The 20,951-nt window shown below is 39.3% G+C and overlaps 1 protein-coding gene across 3 annotated transcripts in view; it reads left to right on the top strand.

The window, feature by feature from the left end:
* AKAP3 (A-kinase anchoring protein 3) overlaps nucleotides 1-19,804 on the top strand; it is a 33,846-nt gene extending 14,042 nt beyond the window's left edge. For 2 of the 3 annotated variants that reach the window (XM_007503744.3, XM_007503743.3), the window contains exons 2-5: nucleotides 4,321-4,426; nucleotides 6,599-6,697; nucleotides 10,844-13,198; nucleotides 19,397-19,804. In XM_007503744.3, the coding sequence (XP_007503806.1) occupies nucleotides 6,599-6,697; nucleotides 10,844-13,198; nucleotides 19,397-19,552 (2,610 nt within the window). In that variant the 5' untranslated portion in view covers nucleotides 4,321-4,426 and the 3' untranslated portion in view covers nucleotides 19,553-19,804. The remainder of the gene's footprint in view (nucleotides 1-4,320; nucleotides 4,427-6,598; nucleotides 6,698-10,843; nucleotides 13,199-19,396) is intronic. The other variant, XM_056799135.1, reaches the window with a different exon arrangement.
* The last annotated feature ends 1,147 nt before the right edge of the window (nucleotides 19,805-20,951 follow it).

Below are 20,951 nucleotides of genomic sequence, written 5' to 3'. Positions count from 1 at the left end.
GGTTAAAGGAAATAGTTACTGTAAAGGCAGAGTGACAAGATGTGAAATGTTGGGTATGAAGAAGCAAGTTTGGCTACATTCCAAAATGCAGAAGTAATGCAAAAATGAGCCTAAAAAATAGGTTAGGGATAGGCTATGAAAAGCTTTTTAAGTCAAGTGAAGTCAAAATGCATTTAACAAGTGTCTGCTGTGTACCAGACAAATATAGTCTCTACTATCAAGGAGCTCATAATCTAATGGGGAAGACAACATGTAACAATTATATATAAACAATATATGTTTCAGGATAAATTGGAAACAACTTTAGATGGGAGGCTCTACGGTTAAGGAGGACCAGGAAAGACTTCTTTCAGAAGGTGGGACTTTAGCTAAGAACTGAAGGAACTCAAAAGGTGGAAATGAAGAAAGAGAGCATCTTAGACATGGGAAACAGTCAGTGAAAATACATGGAATTAGGGGAATGAGTGATTTGTGTGAGTAATAGCAAAGAGGCTTGTGTCATTGAATTGCAGAGTACATGGAAGAAAAAAGAATGTAACAAGACAGGAAAGTTAGAAGAGGACAGCTTTTTAAAAGCCAAATAGATGATTTCATTTTTGATCCTGAAAGTAATTAGGGAGTCATAGGAGTTTACTGAATTGATGTAGTGGGAGAAATTGACAAGATCAGACTTATACTTTAAGAAGATCAATTTGTGAGCTGAGTAGAAAATGGACCAGGGTAGAGAACAACTTGAGACAGGGATGCTAACCAACAGGCAACTGCAATAGTCCAATCATGAGATCATGAGGACTGACCTGCACCAGGGCAATAGCAGTATAAAAGGAAAGAAAAGGGTGTAAGATGTTACAAAAATAAAAATGATGGGACTTGGCAAAAAAAAATGGAATTGGAGTGGGCTGAAAGTGAAGAGGTAAGAAAAACATTGGGATTGTAGGCTTGGGTGACTAGGAGAATAGTGGTACCCTCAACAGTAATTGGGAATTCAAGAATAGGGAAGGGTTTGGGGAAAAGATAATGGTTCCAGATTAGAAATATTGAATTTAAAATTAAGACAAAGTTCAAGATGTCCAACAGACAGTTAAAGGTGTGAGATTGGAGACCAGGAAAGAAATTAGAGCTAGAAAAAAAAACATGAGAATTGAATCAATGAGAGTTTATGAGGGAGGTAAATAATATAAAGAAAGAAGAGGGCCCAAGTCCAAGTCTTGGGGGGACATGCATGATTACAGATGAAGATTCAGTAAAAGGCTTTCAAAATATAAAAAAGAAGATAATCTTTTTTTTTTCCCTTGAGGTAATGTGAGTCATTGGAATTCATTGAATAAAAGACTAGCATAATCACATTAGCATTTATGGGAAGGAAAGACTAAAATGGGAAGCCATTTTTTGTGAGACACCAATTAGGAGGTAATGATCCTAGGAAGAATGGTTGTGTTGTCATTAGAAATAAGGATGTTTGGATGATAAGTAGGTTTGAGGGGAGAAACTGGGGCTCAATCTATGAGTCACTGGCATAAAGATGATGCATAAACCCATAAGCTAATAAAGTCACTCAGTGTGATAGAAGGAGAAAAGAGAAGAGGACCCAGAGCAGAGCATTAGAGAAGATTTCCAGTGAGGAAATGAGATGTGGATGATGAACCAGCAAAGGATATTTTTAAAATAGTCCAGCAGTAAGTCTTTATTAAACACTACTATGTGCTAGAAACTCTGCTAAGTACTGGAGATCCCAAGGCAAAAATAAACCTGACTTCATGGAGCTTACATTTTTATGGGGCATACAAACATGAAAAATCATTAATGACATTCACAAGATATATACAAACTACATAGGACATAATCTTAGAGGGAAAAGCACTAGAAGTTGGGGAACCAGAAAAAAAAATATATTCCTATAGAAAGTAGCATTTGAGAAAGAAATATCAAGAACCAAAGAGGAGAAAATAATCAGAAAGGTGGATCAATAGTATCAAATGCATCAGATGGGTTGAAAGAATAAGAAAAAAGGCTATCATCTGACAATTAAGAGATCACTGGTAACAGTGGAAAGAATGATGAGACTGGAAGGCATATTGAAAGGGTTGAGAGGTAAGTAAAAGGAGAGGTAGTAGATTTATTTTTTTTTTATGATTTTGGCTGAAAAGAGAGGTTACATATAGGCAATAGTTTGAAGGGATAGTATGATCTAGTGAAGGTTTATTTTGTTTTAAACCCTTACGTTCTGTATTGAGCAGCAAGGGCCAGGCAGTTGAGATTAAGTGAAACTGCCTAGGATCACACAGCTAGGAAATATATGAAGCCATATTTGAACCCAAGTCCTCCCAACTCCAGGACTGGAGCTCTAGCCACTGGGCAATCTAGCTGCCCCTTATTGTGTTTAAGAATGACAGAGATGGAGGCAGCAAGTTGGTACAGTGGTTGAAAAGCCAGGTCTAGAGATAGAAAGTTCCTGGATTCAAAATCTTGTCCCCAAAACTTCTGAGCTGTGTGACCTTGGGCAAGTCCCTTAACCCCTTATTGCCTGGCCCTTGCCATTTTTCTTCCTTGGCATTGATTCTAAGATAGAAAGTAAGGAGGATTTTTTTTTTTTAATGAGAGAGATTTGGGTATGTCTGAAAACAATTGGGAAGGAAGAATAGATAAGGAGAAATTAAAGAGTTCAGGTATTTAGGGGGCAATTGGCAGAAGACAGAAAATGGAATCAAAGGCACAACCAGATTGATTAATCTTGGCAAAGAGAAGGGTCACCTAATTATCAGAAAATGGGGGAAAAGCTAGAGAAAGTAGGCGAACCTAACTAAATGTTCCAATTTTCCTAGTAAGGTTAAATGTTATGAAATAAATAATACTTACTTACATTCACTTTCAAGATGGTCGGTGAAATGGTAAGAGCATATTTGAGAGAATTTATAGTTCTGGGCATTTTATGGAACAGAAATCAGGTAGAAGGTAGCAGTAAATATTAACAATAAAAATGGGAGCCAGTGCAGTAGAATGGAATATGTTCTGGAATTGGAATACATGGTCCAGATCCAAGCTCTGACACTCATGCTGGATAACAAATGGCTTTTTCCTTCAGTTTCTTCATCTGTAAATTAAGGGAATTGTAGATCCTTTACAACTCTACTATCTTATGACACAAATTAAAATGGCCTTTAATTAGAAGGAATAAATCTATCTTAGACTCTGAGCCCCTTGAAGACAGAGAATGTCTTTTGCCTCTTTTTGTATCTCCAACATTTAGCATAATGCCAGGCACCTAATAGGCATTTAATAAATATTGACTGATCAGCTTGAATATACTGATCCAGAGTAAAATCTACCCTTGGAATAAACTTGGAAATTAATTTATCTTATCTTCAAATGTTTCAGTCTTTAAATGCTAGTTGGATCCATGTTCTAGAGACTGAGTTTTGTTTAGTCATTTCAGTCACATCCAAGTCTTTGTGATCCAATTTGTGATTTGCCTTCTTTTCTAGCTCATTTTTACTGATGAGAAAACAAAGACAAACAAGACTAAGTGACTTGCCCATGGTCTGAGGCCAGATTTGAACTCAGAAAAATGAATCTTCTTGATTTCAGTTCCAGGGCTCTTACCTACCGTACCATCTAGCTCCCAGGAGCCCAAGGAGTTCTTGTGTACTGCTTTGTCACAGGTTCAGGAATACCTAAGCAGAGCCATATTCTGATACTGAAAGTCAAAAAGACTTGAGTTAAAATTTGCCCTGAGACACTAGCTATGTGACCATAGGTAAGTTACTTAATTTCTGTTTGCTTCAGTTTTTTCATCTGTAAAAATGGGGATAATAACAGCATTTACCTCCCAGAATTGTTGTAAGGATCAAGTGAGAAAATATTTGTAAAGTGCTTAGCACAATGCCTGGCACCTAGTAGGCATTATAGAAATGTTAGCTGCTGCCGCTGCTGCTACCATTACCACTAATTACTACCACTACTACTTTTAGTGGTGGGGGAATTTGGAGAACATTGTTACAGCTACCTGAATTAGAAGGGCAAAGACAAGTTCCATCTCTCTGTATCACATTACTCCAAGCAATTAGTAAACATTATGCAAACGTTAAGTCACATATAGCAGGACCAAAGGGCATCTCTTTTCCCAGGAAGCTACATTCTAAATTTGGCTGAAAATAATGCATTAATACTCTTTCCATTGAACATGTCATAATTTTGTGCTTGTTGCATCTATGTCACAAAAATATTATTTGAGAATTCTGGATATTAACCAAAAAAAGTTATTCTTTAACATAAGCCATTGACAAAACAAGTGGTCATTTTGTATTTGTCTTTTCAATGCAGGTTCCTGATATTACATGGCAGGAGGGGTGGGTAAGCTTAAGAATTGTGAAGACAACAAAAGTATCCGAGATCCTTCTTCAAACTTTTGGACTTGCACTCAGTAACAGTAGGTGTTTCTTAAACTTTGTCTTCCTTCCTTGTTTCTGGCCTCTCTGTAATTGTTGTTGATCCAACTGACCAGTTGGCGTGAATCATGGAGGGCCCCAGGAGAACAACTAATGCAGCAGAATTCTAGGTTGGAGTTCAGAGGAACCTATCCCTAACTCTGACTCTTGAATGGTAGCCATCAAGGGCAAGCGAATTCTCCCAAGTTTTTACATTTCTCAAATGCTAGGAATCTACTCCCTCTCAGTGACTGAACAAGCCAGTACATCTGTTGCTGCCACCAAGGACAGAAGCAGGTTGGGGATGATGAGTTTGAATTTTTAGACATTTAGAAGAATTTAAGGATACCAAGACTCTTGAACATATTAACAGAGATCATAAAGTCTCCTTCTAAGAGTATTTTTTTATAATAGCAAAGCAGGGCAGCTGAGAGGCTCAGGGGATTGAGAACCAGGCCTAGAGAAGGGAGGTGTCCTGGGTTCAGATGTGGCCTCAAACACTTCCTAGCTGTATGACCCTGGGCAAGTCACTTAACCCCCATTGCCTAGCCCTTACTGCTCTTCTGCCTTGGAATCAATACACAGTATGGATTCTAAAACAGAAGGTAATGGTTTAAAAAAATAGCAAAATAATTTTTCTGAGAAGGTTTAGATTTAGTCTTATTCAGAGGAAAGGGAATGAGGCAGATGTCTATCAAGTTAGTGTTTAGTCCAAGAAATCTACCATGGTGTTTGTTGTTGTTGTTGTTGTTTGATGGTAGGAGAAACACAGGAAACTTGAACCCCAGATCGGTAACTACTGAAAGGCAATAATGAGAATCTTAAGTTAACTTTAATTTATTCTGTGATGACCTGGGGTTGACTAATGTGTGATTCTATTTCTCAGTCCTTCTAGAAGCTGAGATAGGATAGCTTTTTAAAACTGTCTTATCTCCTATATTTAACAATTACCCAAAATGTTCTAACTACTATTCAAAAAATTTAGCCTTTTCCTTAGTAGAACTGGATTCTCCCCCTTATGGGTCCTTTGCATCATTTACCCGTCACTCTACTTAAAGAAACCATAAATCTACTTTCATTGTCAATTGATTGATTGGGGATGAGGCTAAGGGAGAGTGGGCACATTTTTGTTCTGCAATGCAATCTCATTACATCAAATGTTTCTATAGAATTAATTATTTTGAACTTTCAGCCAAACACCCAATTATTTCAAAACTTATCTATTCAACACTAAAGAATCCCAGAGCTATAAAGGAAAAGAAGTAAGACGGTCCTACAGAATTTACTTTGTTGTAATAAAATAAAGTCAATATTAATAAAAATATCAAGCCTTAGTTATTTTATAGAAATGTTAGGGAGGAGATGAAAAATGAGGAAGAACAAGGAAAGATGGTAGAAGGAGAGCAGTTGGGTCCTTTGGTTCTACCTTGCTTAAAGAAGAGGTATTTGGGGTCAGGTAAGTAGCACAGTAGACAGTGCCAGGACTGGAGTCAGGAAGACTCATCATCTTCCTGAGTTCAAATCTGGCCTCAGACATTTACCAGCTATGCCACCCTGGGCAAATCACAACTCTGTTGGCCTCAGTTTTCTCATCCATAAAACAAGCTGGAGAAGCAAATGGCAAACCACTCCAGTATCTTTGCCAAGAAAACTCCAACTAGGGGGTCACAAATGTCAATCATGATTGAAATGAATGACAAAGTTGAAGAAAAAATTAGAAAGAAGGCATTAGCTTTTGTACCTGTGTAATGAAAGCCTGGAGTAGGAGGGAAAGATGGCCAAGATGGCACAGGCCAAGATGAGGTGTATAGTATTGAGAAATAGATAGATATCCTAAACAGTCAAAGACCACTGGTCACCTGAGTAACACAAATGATTCTAGCTGTCCACAATGCCTAAAGTTACCAGTTTGATGACTAAGGCAAATGAGAGTAGAGAAAAAGAAGGATAGGGGATAGAGACTATAGCTAATTTTTATGATGTTCTCACCTGATGGCCATGGTAACACTTATAAATCACTGGAAAGTTATAATTCTCATGGGGGATCCTGAACAGAGCATTAAGAAAGCTTTACTGGAAGTTTTAATTTCTCTTGCCTCGATTCTCTCTCCTCTCTTATTCTCACTCCAGAATCTACCCTTTTCATGATATAATTGCTTCTTTCCTCCTGCCAGATGTCTTCTGACAAAGTTGACTGGTTACAAAGCCAAAGTGGAGTATGCAAAGTAGATGTTTATACTCCCGGAGAAGGCCAACCCCAAGACTGGAAAATGGTAAGGGGCAACTTCCTTTGGAATACTGAGTTAAGAATTTATGAGATTTCCATTAAAGGATGCTCTTGCCAGTACTGTGCTGGTAAATGTTTAAGAATCAGATCTCCAGGGAATACCGAAAACACTCTTTAAGTTTAATCTGCATTACTAACATTTTCTCCATCACTTTCCTAAGTTTAGACAATCAACTAAACAGTAAATCAAGCCCCAATTTTTAACTTGAAGATTTCCAAGGTGTAAATGCTCACACAGAACATTTAGCAACTTAGTCCTCCTGCATCCTTGAGCACATCTCTGCCTTTTAACCTCCCACCCTCCAGTTTTTCTACAAATATGGGTGCCTGAGAAAAGACTGAATCCACAGAGAATAAAGAATTCAGTAGATTAAAGAGGATATCCTCTGGGTTATATTTCTTAGTCAGCTCTAAAGAGGAAGAACATATATAGGCATACTCTACATAAAATTATCCTTGCAATGTTATGTAGAAATTATACATTGCTAAATATATTTATAACCAAGTTTTACCCTAAAGGCAGTCTTCTCCCTCAGCATCTCTCCTCTATCCCCCTCCTCCACTAAAGATAACTTTAGGTAAATGAAACTTCCCTTTGTTAACCCTTACCTTTGGTCTTAGAATAATTACTGTTCCAACTGTATTGGTGCCAAGGAAAAGGGGGATGTGTGATTTACCCAAGGTCACCCAGCTAGAAAGTCTGAAGTCTAGTTTGAAGCCAGGACCTCCCATCTCTAGGCCTAGCTCTCAGTCTGCTGAGCCTTCAGTAGCTGCCCCTCCAGTAAGTCTTTGTTTGTTCTTCAGTTGTAAAATATCACAGAAAAATGTGATTGTGCAAATAAGTGATATATAGGAACCATGTAATAACTAGCATTTCATAAAACACTTTAAGACTTTCAAAGCTCTGTACATGTGCTATCTCATTTGATCTTCACAACAGCCCTGGGATTGGGGAGCTATTATTATTCCCTTTTCTAGATGAGGAGACTGAACTGAGAGAGGTTAGGTAATTTACCTAGGGTCTTGCAGCTAGTCTCCTCCTGACTCCAGGTGACTGACCAGTGCTCTTACCTGCTAATCTACTTGGACACAGTAGATCCTTATAAAGTATTCACTTTTTAAAAGTTTACAAAGTCTTATTCTCCTAAGGACCCTGAAAAGGTAGAGAGTGCATATATTCTTATCCTGAATTGGAAGATGCAGAAACAAGGGTAGAGAGAGTTTATGTGACTTGGCCAAGGTCACACACCTACTAAGTGTTAGAGCCAGGTCTTCTGAGAGTCTATTTCACTCTTTCCCATTCACAAACAGGCAAAAACCTTGATTACCTAGCCTCCTTATCTGTTTTGAGGACATGAAAAAAAAGGATCAAAATTTGTTGAGGCTTAATAAAACAACTTAGGTTTCAGTTCTAATCAGTGGCCTTTCCTGTCCCATTTGTTATGACAAAGCCCAGCTCTTTTCCATGCCCAGATACTGAAGGAAGATAAGTTGTGCTAGTGGATATGGTTTATTTTCTTGAGAAAAGAGCTCATGCTCTTTCAAGAGCTTCCCTCTTTATCTAGGTCTTAAAGCAGAGGTTCTTAACCTGGCACGTGTAAGCTTGTTTTATGAATATTTTGGTCACTAAATGTCACTTGTTTCTTTTATAATCCTGTGGATTTTGTTTCACGCATTTAAAAACATTGTTCTAAGAAAGGATCTCGGGGTGTTATACAGCAAGACTCAAAAAGTCTTAAAGTCTGACTTCATCAGACACACAGAGAGAGAGAGAGAGAGGGGGGAGGGGAGAGAGAGAGAGAGAGAGAGAGAGAGAGAGAGAGAGAGAGAGAGAGAGAGAGAGAGAGAGAGAGAGAGAGAGAGAGAGAGAGAGAGAACTGTCTTAATGGGCTTCCCAGAGAGAAATGACTTTTCCCATCCCTTTCCAGGAAATCTCTCCCTCTCCCCCCACGTTCTAAAGACCTCTGATCTCTAGTGAGTGAATGTCAAGCTTTCATACATCAGATCTGTTAGAGTAACCAGATAGCCCTGCCTGCCTTCTTATGGTCTCAGATTGCTGTAAAGACTGATATATGATTTTAAGCTTTTGTGTCCTTTTGTCTCCCCAGGAAAAAAATACTCTGTAATATACATTGTTCTAATGAGATGATCTTCCCCTGTGTTGTTTCACTTAAAGTAGCTTTTTTATGGAGCCACTCAAAAACATTAAGTGGACCTGCCTATATTTTGTTGTCTTTTGCATATACGAATGGGGACAGGGCAGAGAGAGGAGATTCTATAGCTGAGATCCTTTCTGATTTTTGTTCTAGTCCTGGTGTGAAATAGGATGACCTCCACATTGAGAATGTGAATGTAGAATCCAAATATGTACCAAAGGTAGAAGCTATCTTCTTTAGAATGTCTAAAAATTTCACATAACTATTGGAGTTGTAATCAGTATTACCTTTACTATCATAATCAGGGAAGCTAGGTGATACAATGCCTCAGATACTTACTACTTGTAACCTTGGACAAGTCACTTAACCCCTGTTTGCCTTAGTTTCCTCATCTGTAAAATGATGCCAATATTAGCAACTACCTCCCAGGGTTATTTCAAGGATCAAGTGAGATAATTATAAAACATTCAGCATGGTACTTGGCATACTATATGGATTATATAAATGTTTGCCATTATTACAATAATCAAAAAATTAAGAATGTATTAAACTCTTAATTGCGTGGAGTACTATGCAGTGCTGGGTTCTATATTCCTCTAATTAAATGGACAAGATCCATGGTCCCCATGTTTTATCAAGTCATCCATTCAGTCTATTATGGCTCTTCAAGACAAACACTGATAAATCTTTAACTCAAGAATGAAAATGTAATGAATAGGAAAATATTTATTTTACACGGTGTATCTGTATAAAGCCAAGATTCCTGTTTGGGCTGCTCACACTAATGGTTCTCTGTTGGTTTGTGTTACTTCTCAACTCTTCCTTTCACAGAAAGGAAAGGTAGGTCCAATTCCAAGTTCTGTGTCAAGCCAACAAATATTTCTTTGTACATAAAATATTATAAGGGTAGCAACATGGCATGGTAAAAAAGAATGCTGGATTTGGAATCAGCAGAGTTGTGTTCAAAACTCAGGCCTGCTGCTTAGTACCTGTGTGACCTGGAACAAGTTACATAACTCTCCAACTTTGATTCCTCACCTCCTCACCTGCAAAATGAGAGGATTGGACTAGATGACCTCACAGGTCTCTTCCAAGTACAAACATGTTCCCTGTATTCATTAGGGCTTTAGGGGGATACTGAGAATTTTTAAAATATGTGTTTGTTTACTCTTCTGATATGCATGCATGTGCCATAGTTAATGGCTATCCGCACAATATAATATTACAAAGAAGAATGGCTTTTAAAATAAGATCAAGTCCTGGCTTTTATATATTCTAACCTTGTGACCTTAGGCAAGTAATTTAATCTCCTGGGGACTTCTGTTTCCTCATCTGTAAAGTAAGATTAGTTACCCTTGACCTACCTTTCTCATAATAAAATAAGATCATATGTTTTGAGAACTTTTTGAAATGATAAACTATTATGATTTATGATAAAAATGTCCACTGCTGAGCATAGTACTCTCTATGTAGCAGGTGCTTAAATATTTGCTGAAATTAAATGAAAACATCTATGAATCAATCAATTACTAGGTTGTGCCTATGTTAACTCTTCATTTCCAAAACTAAATATTTTGTTTAACTGTTGATAGCCATCTCCATTCGGGGCTGCTATAGCATATCAAAATAATGCTTGTTGAACATGATGAAGTAACTGTATTTATGTTTGGACCTTTCCCCTTTTGAGATAATTTTATACATCTTTTGGGATAAGCTGTAACTACATGAGAGCCATTATCTAAATGAAGAATAGCCTGTCTATAAAAGTAGTTTACTAATTAATTTTGTTTATCTACCAATTTACCTGCAGAATATTGTTGGATTTTAACTGGCTATGTACATTATGTATGTAGAATGAGGTGATATGAGTTAATGAAGACTTGGAGAGGGTAGTAAGTTTCTCCATCTGTGAGGCTGTTTTTAATATACATCTGTGAGGATGTTTTTAATGTACTTCGGATATGTTTCTATTCTAGTCTGACGAGTCCTTGTCTGCCTTTAAGGAAGCCTCAAATGATCCCGTCAGAGTCCTGAGTTGGCTCCGAAAAGACCTAGAAAAATGTACGTCAGGATTCCACGATATGAAACCATCGACTGGGGAGATGGCAAACAGGGGCGAGCATTCAGGAGAGACTCGCAGTGGGTTCACTGTAGACTATTATAATAATCCTGGAACTGGAGGCAGAAGCACCCCAGGCAAATTGCATCTTGAAATGTGCCACACCGAAAATTCTTCCAGAGGCTCTAGTGCCTGGACTGGTGGTAGTAATGAGAGTACAGTAGATGAAGTCTCTTTCTATGCCAACCGGCTCACCAACCTGGTCATTGCCATGGCACGCAAGGAGATCAATGAGAAAATCGATGGCTCTGAGAATAAGTGCATCCACCAGTCAGTCTATATGGGTGAAGAACCACCTTCACCCAATAGAACCTTGAGTAAGGTGGCATCAGAACTGGTGAATGAGACTGTCTCCTTGTGTGCTAAAGAAACCCCAGACAAGGCTCCCGGCTCTGGAGACAGAGCCACACCCTCTTCACGGAGTCCCCCAAATGTGAAATATAAGAGCACACTGAAATTTAAAGAAACAAAAGAATGCAAGGCAGATGACAAGCCTAAAAAATCATTCTTCTACAAGGAAGTGTTTGAATCCCGTAATGCAGGTGATGGCGGGAGGAAAGTATTTGGGGCAGAACCCAGGAGGGATGACTTTACAGCCAGCGTGAGTCAAGGAATCATGACCTATGCCAACAGTGTGGTGTCTGACATGATGGTCTCCATCATGAAGACGCTAAAGATCCAGGTGAAGGATACAACCATCGCAACCATCTTACTCAAGAAGGTACTAATGAGGCATGCCAAAGAGGTAGTATCAGACCTGATCGACTCCTTTATGAAGAACTTGCATAATGTCACAGGCACTCTCATGACAGACACAGACTTTGTCTCAGCTGTGAAGAGAAGCCTTTTTTCTCATGGAAGTCAAAAGGCCACAGACATCATGGATGCTATGTTAGGCAAACTACACAGTGTGATGTTGAAGAAGTCCAATGAGCCATGCAAAAAACCTTGTAAGGACAAGTCTGAGAGTCTCTCCTTAGTTTCTATGAAAGGAGGAATGAATGACCCTAGACATAGAGGTATGAATTATTCCTCAATGAAAGCTGAAGCCAAATTAAGGGAAAAGCCCTGTACTCCCTGCCCATCTAAGACAGATAAGGATAAGACCTGTGCTGAAACCCTGGGTGAACATATTATCAAGGAAGGGCTAACCTTGTGGCATAAAAATCATCAGAAAGAAACAAAATCTCCAGGCCTCCAGCGTGCATCCTTTGCAACCTCCAGCAGATCTGTTGGAAAACCAAACATCAAATTGCCAGAATGCCATCCCCCAACAACCTCCCCAGGCCCAATTAACATCAATGCCCTCAGCTGCCAAGAAAGACAGGACAATTTCCTGTATAGTTCAGACACTTGGGCTAAAGACCTGATTGTGTCTGCCCTGCTTCTGATTCAGTATCACCTTGCACAGGGAGGAAGTATGGATGCCCAGAGCTTTCTGGAAGCTGCTGGGACAACAACCAAGTTGGCAGCCGCACCTAAGTCCAACCAGAACTCTGAGCAGTCCAGTCTTGGGTCTTCTCGGTTGGGGGGCACCCATGAAGAGGCTGAAAAAAAGGATCTGATGAGTGTCTTTTTTAATTTCATCCGGAATTTACTTGGTGAGACTATTTTTAAGTGTGATGATAGCAGTGAAGCAAAAGCACCCAGCCACCACAGTAAGGAAGAAGAAGGCAGCTTTCCTGAAGTGACCCCGCCTAACTGTCCTCCCAAACACTGTGGTGGTTATGGTGGTGGAGGTGGTACTGGCGCTATTGCTGGGCTGACCAAGATGGTGGCTAACCAGCTGGATGGTAACATGAATGGGCAGATGGTGGAACAGTTGATGGACTCAGTGATGAAGTTATGTCTTATCATTGCCAAGTCCTGTGACACTCCCTTGGGAGACCTGGGAGATGAGAAATCTGGAGATGCCAGCAGGCCGACTTCAGCCTTCCCAGATAGCTTCTTTGAGTGCTTACCAGTCAAGGGCACTGGGACAGCTGAGGCCCTCTTACAGAATGCCTATCAAGCTATCCATAATGAATTAAGAGGTATGTCAATACATCCTCCTGAGGGAACCAACACCCCCAAGGTGATCGTCAGCAATCACAACATCGCTGACACCGTTCAGAACAAGCAACTCCAGGCAGTTCTCCAATGGGTAGCAGCCTCCGAGCTCAACGTACCAATTCTGTATTTCGCTGGCGATGATGAGGGGATCCAGGAGAAGGTAAGACAGAGGAAGTACTGAGAATTCGGGGGAACTCTTGAATGAAAAGGTTTCAGAATCACTGTTCTTTCTGAGGCCCAAGTCACAGAAAGGGAAGGACTAATGAAAATAAAGGCTTTAGGTTAATACCTCTCTACCTTGGACAAGTAGTCTTGGGAGAGAAAAAAATCAGTTTGGTATCCAGTGTTCATTCTCTCTGAGTAGTAATAATAAGATCTCACATTTATATAAATGTTTTAAATTCTACAAAGAGTTTTTCTTAGCAATGTTGTGACATATGCATGACAATTATCATTATCCCTATTTTACAAATGAGTAAATGAGACCTAGAGTGAAGCTATCCAAAGTCACCCAGTTGGAGGGTGGGAGAGCCTGGACCCAAAGCCAAGGTCTTTGGAGTCTCACTTCCATTCAATGTGTCCCCTACAAGGGGCTTCCTTAGAGGGGAAATGAGAGGTAATTCAGGATTTACTTTCCTATTTTTCTCTTTGAATGATGAGAAGCAAAGAAGGGAGAAAGAAAAGCTGTTCTAGGCATTTCTAGGGAATACATGGAACAAAAACTGGGGGCTTCTATTAGACTTGATGAGGAATCAGATCTAATCTAGTATCTTTGAGCTGAGATAGAGGGTAAATTGTTTATTATTTGATAACAAGGAAAGAGAGGGTCCTGCTCCCCATTGTTCAAAGTAATACAGGAATGAGAGGATCTATCTCTTGAGCTTCTCATTACCTCCCATTGCTTTATGTGCAAAGAAAATATTAGGTACGCTTTTTATTTATACTGGTGTCTGAGAAAAGAACTTCTCTAAGCCAAAAATTAGTTTGGACTCTAGCACTGAACAAGGAGAAAATATAATCTAGGATTAAATAAGTTAGAGGACTAGATTCCAGTCTTCATTTTACCTGAATTTGAACTTGAGACTTCCTGACTCTAGGTCCAGCTCTGCACCCACTGCAGCACCTAGCTCCTTCCTAGGAATATGAGCCTTATTATATTTGGTCCTGGGAGTATGTGTCCCCATTTAAAATCCCCCACTAGTCTGTATTGCTCTAAGTGAAGGGAAATCTCATAGCTAGACTTTGAGCAGTAGATACTCACGAAAGCTTGGCCCACACTAATCTGCCTAAAATGTAGTACTGAGTTCTCACCTGTTTCTAGTTACAAGCACACCTAATTAAAAGAAATCTTAATTTTACAAAGTAGAAAGGGTTAGCACTGGGCAAAGGCCTCAACTTGACCATTAGTTTGAAGGTTCAACCTGCAAAGAATGACAGGTTTTCTATTTGATGGGTGTAGCTACAGTACAACCAGGCATATAAGTATGTAACTAACAGATGGTTAAGAACTAGTCTTTTCAGTTACACATACCCAAAGACTATTGTATCTTCTTCTAAAAAAGGAAGGAAAGAGTATTCAGAATCTTAGTGAAAAGGGACTTCAGAGGCCATCTAATACAAGCTGTAAAGAAGTCAGAATGTTCTTGTAAGGCTCCCTTGCTTCATGACAGCTTCTGGTCAAAGATTTCTAGAAATATGGAATTCAATTCCTCTCATTCTATTTCTGGATAACCTTACTGATTAGGAAGATTTTTCTACATATCAAAGCAAAAGAATCCTCTATGCAATTTCCACCCATTGTTCCTAAATCAAACCTGTGGGGCTCAAAGAGTAAACCAATTTCCAATTCTAACTGCCTTTCAATAAGTGAAAGCAAATAGGATGTCTCCCACTCATCTTCAAATGAAACATCAACAGTTTCTATAATCAGTCTCCATGTAACCAATCATTTGCTGAATTAATAATTACAATATGACACTCAAAATTAAACACAATATTCCAGATTGGTCTGATTAGGCAGAAAAGATCAGCAAAATCATCTGCCTCCAGATGCTATTCCTTCCTTAATGCAGGCTAAGACCCCACTTGTTTTTGTCTACTATGCCAAACTGTTGACTCATATTGAGTTTATGGTTTACTAAAACCTACACAGGTCATTTTCATAGAAAATTTTGCCTTCACAGCATGATGTGATGAAATTAATTTTTTAAATGTATAGAACTTTCCATTTATTTCTGTCACATTAGAGTCATCCATCATGTTAGCTCTATCAAGATCTTTTGGAAGCCTGCTATCTAATATATTAGATGTCCCTCAACTTTGTGCCATCTGTAAATTTGATGAAGCATGCCTTCTAGACCTTCATTCAATTTATTGGTATGTGTTGAACAGCAGTAGGCACAAAGACAGATGCCCAGGGCCTCCCTCCAATTTGACACTGAATCATTAATAAATATTCATTATGGGGCAGCTACATGTCAGAGTGGAGAAGGTGGCAGGCCTGAACAAAGGAGGTCCTGCATTCAAATTTGACCTCAGACTTCCTAGGTTTGTGACCCTGGCCAAGTCACTTTACCCACCATTGCCTAGCTCTTACTGCTCTTTTGCCTTAGAACCAATACACAGTAATGGTTCCAAGACCTAAGGAAAGGGTTTTAAAGAAACATTTATTAGTTCAGCTAGTTCTTGACCCACCTAATTTTAATATGTAGGTAAGATCTCTGCATCTTTACCACAATGATACTATGAGAAACTTTTGTCACCAAAGCTTGGATAAATGATCTCTATAGCATTTCTCTGATTTACTAGTCTAGGAACCCCATTAAAAATGAGGCTGAAATCAGGACCTGTTCTTGATAAGGTCATGTTGACTCCAAGAGTACCTCTTCCATTTCTAGTTGCTCACTAACCATCCCTTTTATATATTCCAGAATTTTCCCAGGAATCGGTGTCAAGTCTACTAGCCTAACGTTGGAGACTCCATTCCCTTCCCTCTTCTTTTTTCCATGTCTATAGCATTCCCTCAATATCTAGTCATTATGTAAAAAAAGAAAAAGATTAGTCTAGCATGACATTCTAGATGAGTCTACATAGGCTTTTAGTTACCACATCCTTTTTTTGAATATTTACAAACTATCTAAAAATCCATTCAAGAATTCTCTCATGGTAGTAGCAGCTGGGTGGCTCAGGGGATTGAGATCCAGGCCTAGAGATGGGAAATCCTAGGTTCAAATATGTCCTCAACACTTCCCAGCTGTGTGACCCTGGGCAAGTCACTTGACCCCTATTGCCTAGCCCTTACCACTCTTCTTCCTTGCAACCAACATATAGTATTGATTCTAAGACAGAAAGTAAGGGTTAAAAAAAAAAAGAATTCTCTCATGAATTGAAGTCAAACCCATCAGCCAAAAGTCAAAATATTTCAACCCTTTGAAAATCAATGCAACTTGATTTTTTTATCTTGTCTTATACTACTATTCTCTACAAATGTTCATGCTCATTTAATTCTAACTTATCAAGTCTCTATTATAACTGATAAGCTCAAGCTAACCCTCCTCACATCAAGATTCCATGCTTAACTTATTATTACTCATATTTTGTGCATAAAGACCTGAGGCATAGGGTTGGATTGTTAATGATCTTCTTATATATTGTCTCCTATAAATTACTATTTTCTCTTTTGATCATCTTCTTCCAATATTGTACCTACAGCTTTTTGTGGCATTTGGGTCAGAAGATCCATGGAGGCAATTTTCTTCCTCCCTCACCTTAAAGTTCTATTCAATAGAGGTCAATCAAAACTCCACGCAAAAACATATTGTACTGGTGTTCCATCCCTGGTCAAGAGCCCATATTTCCTCAATTTTAAGTCATCAAGAGATACAAATCTCATTCTTAGATACCATCTTCCATTTTGCCTCCTTCCCCATTCTTTTACCCACCACAAACATATCTGCCAATTAAAATAAGACAAGTAATCAAGAACTATATGTTGTCAAGGAGGAAAAGAAAAGAAAAACCAAGGATTAGCAGGCAGGTTCCATCTGCAACTTATAAGCATTTGGATTAGAAAGTTGATCATTTTTATTTTGGAAGTCAGAATTTAAATTATGTTGTCTCATGAAAATCATTCACCAATCTATTTCAAGGAGATGTGTGTCCTGTTATAATAGCCTAGAATAATGTGCACTGACAACTTGGCATGCCCATTGGTAAAGCTAAGCGACAATTTCCATTCACAACAATTTGACTCCCAATGTTATAAATGTCTAAGGTTCAATTTCATTAAAACAGGATTTTAGAGCTTGAGGTGATATTGAATACCATCTAGTCCAACTGCTTCATTTTTATAGCTGAAGAAACCAAGACCAGGGAGATTAAGTGATTGTTGTTTAGTATCACACACAATAATAAGTAATAGAACTGGGATTAAACCAGGTGTTCTGGCTCTTCATATATCTTTCCACTATTCCAGTTCAATTCAACAAATATTTTGTAAACTATCTACTGTGTTCAGGTCACTACATGACATCCTTGGGATGATACAGGAATGAAAAATGACAATAGTCTTCTTTCAATGAGTTTACAATCTAGTAGAGGTACAAATCCTGTACAAAAATTACCATGATGTAATTTAGAATGTAATATATATGGAAGTCAAGGGGAAATGAGAGATGAAGGAAGTATGGAATCAATTCTAGTTCAGAAGAATCACTGAGGATTATGGAAGAGGAAGAATCTGGATAAGATTGCCCAAATTTCAGGTTATAAAATCTCAATATTTTAAGATCATCTGATCTCATGCTTATAACACCACCCCCAAGAAAAGAGAAAAAACCCAGACCTACCCAATTTTGCCATTTCTCATCATTCATTCTTTTAACAACTATTATAAGTGCTTTTTGTATGCAGAGATCATTGTAGGTTTCTGCGGGAGTTACAGCTTTGAAACAAGATAATTCCCTGCCCTCGGTGATATCAACAGTGTACTAGGGGAATAAGATATTAACACAATTCATTGTAATAATATACAAGACCCATCATGAAGAGATGCCATTTATTGAGCTTGCATGACAGGTAACTCTCCTGCCTTTATGTCCTTTACAGGGTGCTCAATCTTCCTTTCTCCCCACTCAGGGCAATAGACTAATTTGCTTGGTGTTCTATAGGATAACATGGATTTTTAGGAGAAAAGAGTGTATGAATAGTCTTGTTTAAAACCTTTGCTCTTGAATCCTTTTATAAATGTTAGCTATTTTTTTTTATTAAGAAGAAAAAGTATTTTCTCAACTCCTAATATCTAGTTCCTGGTCCAGAGATGACAACGCTCAGATGAGTTTGGACATTATTTCTCAAAACTACCCATAAAGTTATTGTCCATAGCTGATAAAAGTACATTCCATATCCTGAAAGGGAGAAAAAGTAATGGAGAAGGTCTGAAGACCTCTAGCATGGAAGAGAGAAGAGTTGGTCAGAGGATCTAGGATTAGGACCTCTTTTCTCCTAGACATTAGAAGAATAAATAGGGCCTGCAAAGGGATAATCTCTTTAAACCTGCATGAATTGGGCTAAGAGTTTACAAACCATTAAGGGTTTGTTTTTTGGTTTTTTTTTGTTATGTTCTTTTCCCCTTTGTGTTCCAGAACCAATTAAGTGGAACAATTTGCTTGCTGCTTCTTTGAGAATATGACTGCTAGAGATCAGGGCTAGGTTCTTAACATAAAGTACTTCCCATTCCTCTGTGACAAGTGGCAACCCACAGGAAGAACAAGTCTTAACATGGACACTTGGCCTGAGCTGAGCTGGATTTGTCTTTAGGAGTTCAAGTTAATCTTGAAAGACTTTCTCTCAGGCACAAACTTTAGGGTGTGCCTCACTTATGATGTACCTTTCAGCATCAGGGTTTAGGGCAACTTCTTGTTGGCTAGGTCTAAGTTTGTGTAGACTTTAAGAAAGGATCTTTGGTAATTCAAGTTTCCAGGACAGGGAAAATTGGACACTAGATGGATGATTGATTGGGTGAACACTGAGAATAAGCAACACCAGGAAATCTTTTAGTTCCTTCCTCAGGAAAGATGGAATTCCCTGGAGAAATGTTTTCCTTTTCCCAAACAAATGGTCAGTGTTATTTGCCTCTTTAAAGAGGGCTCTCCAGAAAGGCCCCTGGAACTCTGATAAATACAGCATTCTGAGTTCTAGCCTGAACGCTTCCTGTTCTATGTCACCCAAAGCCTGGGAGATGGTGAGCAGTTGGGGTTCTTTGTTTTCGAGCTCTTAGTTATGACCCCTAGAAGCCTCCTTCTGGCCCTAGAGATTCCTGATCATCCGACCTTCCATTACTCTGCCTTTCTGTCCCCAGCTCCTCCAGCTTTCTGCTGCCGCGGTGGACAAAGGTCGAAGCGTCGGGGAGGTCCTCCAGTCAGTACTGCGCTACGAGAAAGAGCGACAGCTGGATGAGGCAGTGGGGAATGTCACTCGGCTGCAGCTACTGGACTGGCTGATGGCGAACCTGTGAGCAGTGCAGGCCCTCTGTGTCCCCTTTCCCAGCAGTGGGGCCGGAGGCTGGACATCCCCCTAATCCCACTCCGTATTCCCTCCCCATTTCCACCTATTTCCCCTGCCTGCCTGCCCACCCACTGTCACAGAGCCCTGACATAGTCTCCATACCACTCACGTGAAACACATGACATCTTATGCTGGTCACTGAATTTTGCAGATTTTCCTATCCAAACGAGCATGGACGTAAAATAAACACATTACAATTAAAGGGCTCATGATGTTTGGTTTCATTGGGAGCTTGTGGATGACAAAGGTAGACATCTCTGTCTTGAAAAAACAATCTTGGCCACATTATCACCATAAACACATGCAGGCTGGGAGGGAATTAATCTCTATCCATCTACCTCCCTGCCTCCACACCAGTATTACAATGGGGTCCAGCCCAGGTAGGTGAACACCCGGCCCTTTTCTTAAATCACTCCCTCAAAGGAGACACCACAGCCTCTCAGCAACACATTGAACATCTTTACAACGCTTGACGGTGAGGAATTTCTTCCAACTACAGAGTTAAGACCGTTCCCTCTTCCCCTGTTCTCAGTGGAGAGGAAATCTTGCCACCAACTTTATATGGAGTTGAAGATGAGTTACTACTCTCAGCTACATTTTCCCATTTTGCTGAAAGGCGGCCAGTAATAGTCAATAGAGTACTAGGTCTTGTCAGGAAGACATTGGGTCCACCATGAAATGAAGGTAAGCATAATTTATACACCAACACCTAGTGAAGAGGTAGAAAACATCTAGGGACTCGATAAGATCATCCGCACCAAGTCAACATTCCCATTCTTACTCCATGACATCAATAGGAAGATGGACACAAGGAAGGAAAGCAAGAAATGAGGTTTGGGATTAAGAAATCAAAGAGATGACTGGTCTACAGAACTCTCAGTAGGTTCACATTCACACTTCTAGATTCTGAATATTATTTTTTCTTTTGAAAATTTTATTTAATAGTCAATTTAGAACATTTTTCCTTGGTTACAAGAATCATAGTCTTTCCCTCCCCTCCCCCCACCCCTTCCCATAGCCAACACACAATTCCACTGGGTATTACTTGTGCCCTTGATCAGAACCTATTTCCATGCTGTTAATGTTTGCACTAGGGTGATCATTTAGAGTCTACATCCCCAATCATATCCCCTCAACCCATGTAACCAAGCAGTTGTTTTTCTTCTGTGTTTCTACTCACACAGTTTTCCTCTGATATGGATAGTGTTCTTTTTCATAGATCCCTCTGAGTTGTTCAGGGACATTGCATTGCCACTAATGGAAAAGTCTGTTACATTCAATTGTACCACAGTGTATTACTCTCTGTGTACAATATTCTCCTGGTTCTGCTCCTCTCACTCTGCATCAAT

Source organism: Monodelphis domestica, chromosome 5 (assembly GCF_027887165.1).
Source record: "Monodelphis domestica isolate mMonDom1 chromosome 5, mMonDom1.pri, whole genome shotgun sequence".
In the NCBI taxonomy this organism is placed as follows: Eukaryota; Metazoa; Chordata; class Mammalia; order Didelphimorphia; family Didelphidae; genus Monodelphis; species Monodelphis domestica.
Note: the sequence above shows the minus strand (reverse complement) of the source record. Positions and strands in the feature narration are given on the sequence as shown.